The sequence below is a fragment of the Aspergillus undulatus genome, assembly GCF_047715775.1.
Source record: "Aspergillus undulatus strain CBS 261.88 unplaced genomic scaffold BDV17scaffold_137, whole genome shotgun sequence".
Lineage (NCBI taxonomy): Eukaryota > Fungi > Ascomycota > Eurotiomycetes > Eurotiales > Aspergillaceae > Aspergillus > Aspergillus undulatus.
In genome coordinates this window covers 1-8,654 of record NW_027396741.1, presented here as the reverse complement: position 1 = coordinate 8,654, position 8,654 = coordinate 1, and the positions used below count along the sequence as shown (strand labels likewise).

The 8,654-nt window shown below is 51.2% G+C and overlaps 3 protein-coding genes across 3 annotated transcripts; 2 read left to right on the top strand and 1 right to left on the bottom strand.

Moving 5' to 3' along the window:
* Window positions 1–425: 425 nt before the first annotated feature.
* On the top strand, window positions 426–1,813 carry BDV17DRAFT_285791 (intradiol ring-cleavage dioxygenase; the record flags this gene model as incomplete). Its single annotated transcript, XM_073760774.1, has 5 exons — window positions 426–675; window positions 744–899; window positions 956–1,098; window positions 1,158–1,323; window positions 1,386–1,813. The coding sequence occupies 5 exons, from the start codon at window positions 426–428 to the stop codon at window positions 1,811–1,813; spliced, it is 1,143 nt and encodes a 380-aa protein (XP_073609792.1).
* A 1,916-nt stretch (window positions 1,814–3,729) lies between these two features.
* BDV17DRAFT_296813 (tetratricopeptide repeat protein) lies at window positions 3,730–6,498 on the bottom strand (the record flags this gene model as incomplete). The annotated part of the gene is made up of 3 exons (XM_073763382.1): window positions 3,730–5,668; window positions 5,724–6,084; window positions 6,159–6,498. 3 exons carry the CDS (start codon window positions 6,496–6,498, stop codon window positions 3,730–3,732), a joined length of 2,640 nt encoding a protein of 879 aa, XP_073609791.1.
* Window positions 6,499–7,019: 521 nt separating this feature from the next.
* BDV17DRAFT_278416 (FAD-binding monooxygenase) lies at window positions 7,020–8,175 on the top strand. Its single transcript, XM_073759530.1, has one exon. It carries the CDS (start codon window positions 7,304–7,306, stop codon window positions 7,856–7,858), a length of 555 nt encoding a protein of 184 aa, XP_073609790.1. The 5' UTR covers window positions 7,020–7,303; the 3' UTR covers window positions 7,859–8,175.
* Window positions 8,176–8,654: the final 479 nt, after the last annotated feature.

Below are 8,654 nucleotides of genomic sequence, written 5' to 3'. Positions count from 1 at the left end.
GGTATTTAAAAGCTGAGGTGCCGCGCCGCTCATGCCAAGCCTGGTGGGGCCGGCTTGCGGCTTCTGAGCAGCGGCACCTGACCTGTGTACTCCATCGACTAGTGGACCAGTGCAGATCTCTCCGATTACTAAGCGGGGTTTGCACATGTCCACATCTAAACCATCAAATGCTAATCAAAGGTATACGACAGATGCTCTCCTTCGGTTTTCGTCGGCCGTTGATGCTACTAGGCGGAGACAATTCGTCTCACTGGTCTATGGGGGAGATGTATTCTAGGCAGACCAATTTTCCATGTCGGGATCGTCGCTCATGGACAAGATATATAAAGCTGCATCCACTTCCTATACTCAATCTCTAAAAGCCGTTGCAACAGTACAAGATATCGTTGCTCTTCCTCTCTACCTTGATTATTCCACTAGACATTATGGCCCCGCTTGCTACTTTTCTTACTCTCGGCCTTGCTGGCTTATCCAACATAGTCTCTGCTCATCCTGGCCATGACGTCCGGAGGGAAGCAGCTGAGCGAGCTGCGTTTATGCAAAGCGCACCAGTTACGTCGCGTAGCCTTGGGCACTGCGCTTCAAAGCTAAAGGCCCGCAGTACCGAAGACATCAATATTGCTCGTCGGGAGAGTGCTGTCCATCAACTTCGCGAGGCGAGAAACCTAAGTACCGGTGTGGCGCATTGCTCCTCGATTTACACCCAGCTATTCAATACACAAATCAGGCTAATATATGCTCAGAAGCTCGCTATCTCAAGGCTCGTGATACCGACTCTGTGTTGGCCACGGATCACTATTCGAACTTGACTGGTGTCACCCCATTTACTGATCCTAAAGTCCTTTTCGCATCCGAGGGAACTTGCATCGTGCAGCCCGAGGTTACTCAGGGGCCTTATTGTAAGACCCACGGTTCTTTTAGTTTTGCCGACAAATATCTAATCATATAAATACAGACATTTCGGGTGAACTGATCCGCAAGGAGGTTGCCGAAGACCAGCAGGGTGTGCCTCTGTTCATGGATATTCAGCTTATCGATACCAACACCTGCAACCCCCTACCCGACGTATACGCAGATATCTGGCACTGCAATGCTACTGTAAGTCTTCCATGGGCGACTGAAGATGCCAAAAATAGTGGCTGACTCTCCATGCTTAGGGCGTCTACTCTGGTGTTGTTCAGGACGGCAACGGTGACACCAGCGACAAGGGTAACATTAACGAGACCTTCCTACGTGGTGTTCAACGTACCGACCTTGACGGAATTGTGCAATTCGCGTCGATCTTTCCTGGTCATTACTCTGGACGGGCCACTCACATCCATGGTGAGGCAACACAAAACTACATCGCCGGTATGGTCAGAACTATGCTAACACACTCGATACAGTGGTTACGCACCCCGCAAACGAAACTAGAGCCCTCCCCAACGGTACCATTTCCGGTACTTACGACTCTCGCTCCTCCCATGTTGGCCAGATCTACTTTGACCAGGACCTCATCACCGAAGTCGAGAAGACTGTTCCCTACACCAGCAATACTCAAGAGCTTACCAAAAACAGCGATGATAGCCTTCTCCCAGCGGAGGCTGAAACCACCGACCCGTTTATGGAATATGTCTTCCTTGGCGATGATATCTCGGATGGTGTATTTGCCTGGATTTCCATTGGTATTGATGCCAAGAGGGATGTTCCCGTCTCCCCGGAAGGATTTTGGACCGAGGATGGTGGCGTGGTCAATGATGACTTTGTCATGGGCACAGCTGGTGTCCCTTCTGCGATAGTTGCCAGTCTCGCTGCACAAAGCACCAGCGCATGATGCCTCTGAACTAGCGAGAGTGTTGAAAATGAGAGTGGAAGTTCTTACTCATAGATCTTATAGCTACCATGGAATAGAAGACATGCTTAGCTTTGTACGCTAATACTACTAGTTCTTCTAGAAGGCTCTATATTTTCTGCTTTTGAGATAAAGAATACTCGTTTTATGATTTAAAGCGTGTTGCAGTGGATCATGTATAGTTTAAATAAAGTACCCAAGCTAGCCGCGGCAGTGGCTGCAAGGAACGGGCTGTCGCCAGGTGTGAGACCGCGCGGTTTCCTCCCATGTGAGAAGGTAATCTTAGACTTTAATCTAATTTGCTTCTTTTGTACAGTCATGAATAGCCATCTGAATTCATGTTTCCAAAAGAGAAACTTTACATTGTGGTTTGATAGGAACGCATTGGAGAATAATTTGTCAGGTTCAAGTGAAAGCGGACCGCTCGCTTCTGAACTATGCTGAACTACTCATTATTAAGAAAACTAATTAGAAAACTGTAGGCTGCGTCCTTTGCCTTCTCCCGGCGGTTTCGGTGATATGGTGGGGTGGCATGGGTAGATCGGAAGTTGGAGATTTTATGAGGTTGGACCTGGCACCAGGTGGGCCGAAAATCCGGAGACCAAAGCCTCCTGCCTACGTGCCATCACGGGACGCTGCAGCCAGTTGCCCCGCTTGGATCGCTCTCCCACCAGGCTCGTGGTCCGCGGCTTATGACTCATCTTGGCATTGTAGCCGATACAGATCATAAACCGCGTGAGCTATTAGTCGGTTGCCAAATCGCCTAGTTGGACTAAAGTCCGTGGCTCTTGAGCCGGTATGCATCGTTGTCTGCGGTGGCTTTTTGTCCACAACTTAATGTCCCACGGGTTTAAAATAATCAACAGGGTTCCTTGATGCCGTTAGTCACCATTGTCTGATTTCAGATCCGCGTCTGAAGTTCGTGGGGAAGGGAGTGTGATTCCGGGTCGCGATCCTTCGATCACGATCTTCAGCAAGTTGCGGTTGTTCCTGGTCCCTAGTCCCGCGAGCGTCGCACTCGTCCCGCCCCCCCCATTGGTCGGTCGATCGGTCAGTTATTATTTAGTTCCCCTTGCCCCGTGCGCCGATCGTCCTGTTCCTGTCCCGTCCTGTCGTGTCCCGTCCCGTCGTGTCCTGTCGCTCGAGCTGACCTCCCCTGCCCGATCACGATCGATTACAATCACGATCCCTATCCAGGGCTGCTAGATGATAGAGATTTGCTTTATATATATATATATATATCGCGTTATAAAAACACGTCGTGTTATGAAAACAGGCTTGTATACTCGTACGCGCTGTATGCTGCCTGACCGCGCCATGCTGTACCATGTTATCTAACAAGTACTATTACTCCCTTTATACCTTACCTTTAGGATAAACTGACTAATCTATCCTCTCCTCCTGCTTTATTACTTTACTACTAGGTTACTTTAACTAACTAGCTAGCCTGCTAGCTTCTTATTATATATTTCTTCCTCTATAACCTTCTAGATGCCGCCGCTTTTATAAGGGAATTGTGTTATAGAACAGGCCTGCTGCGGGAATGCTTAGCAATTACTCCAGGCGTGCCTGAACTAGTCCTGAAGCACGCACCAGAGCATTCCAGCGCAATCCACGCTACTCTAAGCGTGATCCCTCACCATTCCCCGAGATTTGGTTTAATATAATTTAGAACAAAAAAAGTATATACATTTGTTTAGCTGCTAGAAGGAAGAGTTTCTATAGTCCAAATATAACTAGAAAACTAATCAAGAGTTGTATTCCTCAAAGTCAACACAAATGTTCCTATCACAAGGGATAATCCTCTTAATGAACCTGGTATCACTGCAGCATACCAATGTCCATATTTCACAGCATACTTGCCCTTCTCTACTATCCATTTCATAACTGCACCTGACTTAAGAAACCCATATCAAAACACCTACCCCCATTCCTGACTCCCCCACCGCATCAAGCGCACACGTATAACAGGGTCCTCCATCCCTCCGAATCAAAGCATTCAAGCGATTCGCAGAGCACCACGCGCGAGCGAGCAATTCAGCCCCGGGGCCTGTCGCATTGATAACAATCCCCTTCCGCAGGGCGGCTTCGTCCTTCTCGGGACTGTGATATGCGAGATCTGCGGGGAGGTACACGTTTTCCATATACCGTGCCAGCGTCTCTTTTGGCACTGCATGTGGGCCATTGTAGCATGGTGGTGCTGTGACGAAGACAGATGGTGCGATTAGGTGCCAGTGGTAGGGAAATGATCTCTGCCCGCCGACATGGGGGACCTGGAAGGCAATGCTAGCTCGGTAGAAGCTATCCTTATCGTCTCTATGAGGCAGGGCAATATTCCAGTCGCGGAGCATTGCTGCCATCATGGGGCTTGTCGTGATTTTCATCAGGTTGATGTTTCGGAAAGTGCAGGCGGCGGCTTGTCGTGCCGGGGGTTCCGGGACGACCCAATCCGTAGCGTCTTCTATAGCAGTTATGTGAGGCTTCGCCACGTATCTTCTAGACAGAGTGTGGCTCTCTGGCAGATTACCTGTGCCTACGGCCCTGAACTTCAGTGGCGGGACATGCCGCGGGTCCTCGCGGATATACCGCGCCGTGTCTGGTAAAGGGGGATCGAAGCGGGCAGCAGGACAGGGACCGATCCAGCCATTCAACGAAGTAACACCCGGCAGACCCCCTAGGACACAGCCAAGCGGCGTGCGAATGCGCCAATATGATACCGATGGCAAGGACAGCCCACACTCGGCAAAATTTGCGGTTCCTGGGTCCTGTGCAAGTGACGGCGTGCACTCGATGAGGGCGGCCATGATTTTGTGCGCAAACCAAGGGCCTGGCAGGCTCAAACGGTACAGCCAGTCCCAAACGTGCCACGGAACGGTCGCACCGGACTCAAGTTTAGCATGGTGGCTCCAGATCCCCTCGCGGGTCTCATCAAGATAGGGCCACTTGAGCCTTTCGGCAAAAAGAAGCAGACCTTCGATTTGTTGGTTGAGGACGAGTGGCTGCAGTTGGCACTCCTTTTGCCCTGTGTCCCAGTCTCTGTTATCCCGCTCCTTACGCAGGAGGATTCGCCTCGTTGGGTTGATCTCCGCTTCAATAGCTTCGGCTTCTGCCTTTAGCATCGCGCGGGTATCTTCAAGCCCACTGTTCATATCCGGTGTTGCACCATCCTCGGAAAGCTCTATCGCACGCAGGAACGATAATTCCGCTCGCTTGAGCAAGTCACGCTTGAGCTGGGCCCTCCCTAGCTGTAACCAGGCATCCGCATCCGTAGGGTTAAGCAGCGTAGCGACGTACGCGTCCTGGGCTGCCATAGCATAGTTTCCCACCTTGTAGAAGACTAACGCACGCATAAGACGTATTGTTGGACTCAACCGGTTGTAAAATGCCGCCCACGTATACAGCTGGATTGCATACTCGTCGTCTTTGGACTCCTCTGCGAGCTTTCCGAGCACAACCAAGCTCTCTGCCGTTCTTCGTGGCCGCATTGTCACTTCTCTCGGGAGCTCACGGCTGTTGACTGTGCCATCTATCAGAAGGACTTGCGTGTTTTTGATCCATAGGTCCGCGACTATCAGGGACCCTAGAACGCGTGTCGTGAGCCCGGTTCTCGAGGCATTCGGGTACCGCTCCAGTCGCCTGGTAAGCTCCTTGGAAATGATCATCTGCCAGAGGAAATTTGTCCAACCAATTCCTCCTTTGTCGCTTTCTCTCGATGCCCTGCCGATATTTGCACGGGTGGAGAAGTCTGCAACAAGCTCGGTCCGTTTAAGTAAACCACAAAGACGGTCAATGTCTCGCTGGAAGTGGTCCTCGCCTTCTGCCGCGTGCACGTCTTCCCTGCATTTAAAGTCAGTAATGTCCCCGGGAAGGAAGCTCATAAAGATACCCCTACCCTATCAAGTCTTTTAATTCAGCTTTTTCAACAGCTGGATTCCATTCGGAGTCGGCCTGCTCTTCGCGCAGCTCATGCAGTCTCCGTAGCATCTTGCTCACAGGTACCGGGTCAATAGCGTCGTCGTTTGTCCGCAGATTTTCCTCCGCTTCAATCTCCGTTAACCGTATTTTTGATCTGCCGTAAGTCAGTTCGTAAAACCAGGCCTCAAGCCCAAACCCCTCCACCGTGACGGTTCCTGGATTCTCATTCGCTAATCGCGGATCGCCTTCGACGTGGAAATACGGATACTCATCGTCGTCGTCTGGAGATAGTGGAGGGCGGCCGCCTCGCTCCACGAAGTGCTGCCGTCGATAGAGTTCTATATCACGGAAAAAGTAAGCGCTATAGATCATGTACATTTACCCTGAAAGTTTTGTAGTTGAGGCAACGCACCAAAAGAAGGATGCAACGCAGCCACAAATCCCCTCCCTTGATCCTCGGCAACACTGCCAGGCCTGTTATCGTCCCAATAATCCCACGATACGCGAGCTGAGACATGCAGAGTCGGTCTCCGCGGGCCGCTTATGCTGATGATCAATCTGCCCCTGAGCTTCTCCTTGAGAGATTCTTCCAGATACGCTTGAGTATTTGGTCCTGGCCGTGGTGGGTTATCACGGCCAGGGCCATCAGAGACGATTGGTGGTCGCGGGAGGGGGGTCGATGTGCCTTGCCCTTGCTCGTCGCTCGCCTGTCCTCTCCTGCGCTTGAAGAGTTTTCGAAAGGAAGGCGCCATCGTAGTAGCCTACCATAGAAAATGAAATACGTTTTCATCCAACGAACAATGCGGGTATTCTGGCATAAATAACAGGAATGCAAAGGGCTTATGGGGCACAGCCCACACAGCCCCAAGCAAGAGCCTCCCTCGCCTGCCGAGCCGCGCTAGCAACCAGACACGAGATCCGCCCTCATCCTGTCTCCTCATTGCTCCAGACCCCGCTCGAAGGGTATTCTTGGCTTTCCAGGGTCTCACTGTCGGCTGGGGATGGCTTGTGACGCACGTGCAGAAATCAGCTTCCGCACTACATTGTAGAAGAATTGTGTAAGCATGTACATCGCTGTTGCTCTATTAATAGTTTCTTATACCCAGCTCTTACCCATTGCCAGTAGACATGTACGATAAGAAGATTTTTAAAGGGACTAACCGTGGTTATACTAGATACCTAGGGTATGTCCTACCATACACTAGCCACTATCCCAGTATTTACGTGTACTGCAGTAGTTAGTTATTTAAATCTACTGTACAAAGTCACCAGCTCTAGAGTGATACCGAGAAGTAAATATGACCCAGTAGGTAACCACGCTGATGGTGCTATCGTATTGCAACAGACCGGCGTTTAGCAGAACCAGGATAATACCGCATTGCTAGGTCACGCAACTGACACAACGGGCAGCCTATACATATCCTATCCACTGGCCCTCGCCAACAAGCCCTCAATAGATGCCATCTCTCATATCCCCACGCATATATCACAGATAAAAGCTCCTTCTCTTTGTCTACGTCGCCCTTGCTTTCCGCCTCGTCAATCCAAACAAATACTATGCTAATGTCCGTGATAATAATCGGCGGCGGCTCCATCGGCCTACTAACCTCCATCTCCCTCTCCAGCCACGGAATCCCACACACCCTCTTCGAACGATACCCGGGGACCTCTATCCACCCCAAAGCCGTCGGCCTGCACCAACGCACGATGGAAGTCCTCCGCTCACTCGACCTCAAAGACGCCATATTAGCGCAAGCCGCGCCGCAAACCTCACACTCAAAGACAGCCTGGTACACAGACCTCGGCCCGGACCGCCGCGAGACCCATACTCGCGATGCATGGGGTGGTGGCGTGCACGCGGATGAATATAGCGTGATAAGCCCGTGCCGGTATACGATCATGCCCCAGATCCGGCTCGAGCCGATTCTCCTCTCGCGCGCGCGGGAGCTCAATCCCGGAGGGATAAACCATAACGCGGAGGCCACTGACGTTGTTGAAACTTCATCTGGTGTAGCAGTGACGGTGCGGGACAAAGCCACGGGCGAAATCAGAATCCACTCGGCGAGCTACGCAATCGCTGCGGATGCAGGCCGGACCAACGGGCCGGATTAGCCAATTCACCATATCAAAGGTACCCGGCGCTAGAAATATATCTCAAGATAAATCTCTATCTTCATCATGCGAAACTGGACCGACTGTCAAGTCGATTCAACACCGAGACTTATACTTGTTGGTCCCTAGTGCTTGGTCCCGCGCACGTACGCCGTATTTCCTCCGCCCCCGATTGGTCCGCCTACCGGCCCGCCCCGTGCACCCGTCGCCCGGCGTGCGTGTCCGCAGTGCCCGCGCCATCCATGGCCGTTACCTAACCTGAGAACCCCAGGCTGAACTCCTTCGCTGCTAATATATAATAGTTCCCTAGTCCGTCCGGAGCCGTACTGCCGCTCCGTTACGCCCCCTGCCCCCGATGCCCTGATTGGTCCGTCCGTCCGTCCGTCCGTCCGTCCGTCCGTCCGTTCGCTCCGTGGGGCCCGGGCTCCGTCGCCTCCGTCGCGTCCATGGTTAGGTCTATTCGGTCTATTCGGTCGATCTGGTCGCTCAGTCGGTTAGTCAGTTAGTGAGTTAGTAAGACAGTTCCTAGTTAACTAGTTTATTTGTTGGCTTGCCAGTTACTTGATTAATTAATTGGCCCAGTGATCGGCTAATCTATCTATCTATTATCTATCTATCTATTAATAAGTGCCTAGATAACTGGTTAACATTTTATTTACTTCCTTCTGTAATTATATTCTATTCTACCCTAGGTAAGTCGCGTTCCTGATCATGTCCTAGTAGTATATTTATCGCGTGCCTGGTACCTTTACTACTTTTTTTTTCTACCTCCCTCCCTTTCCTTTATTAATTCTAT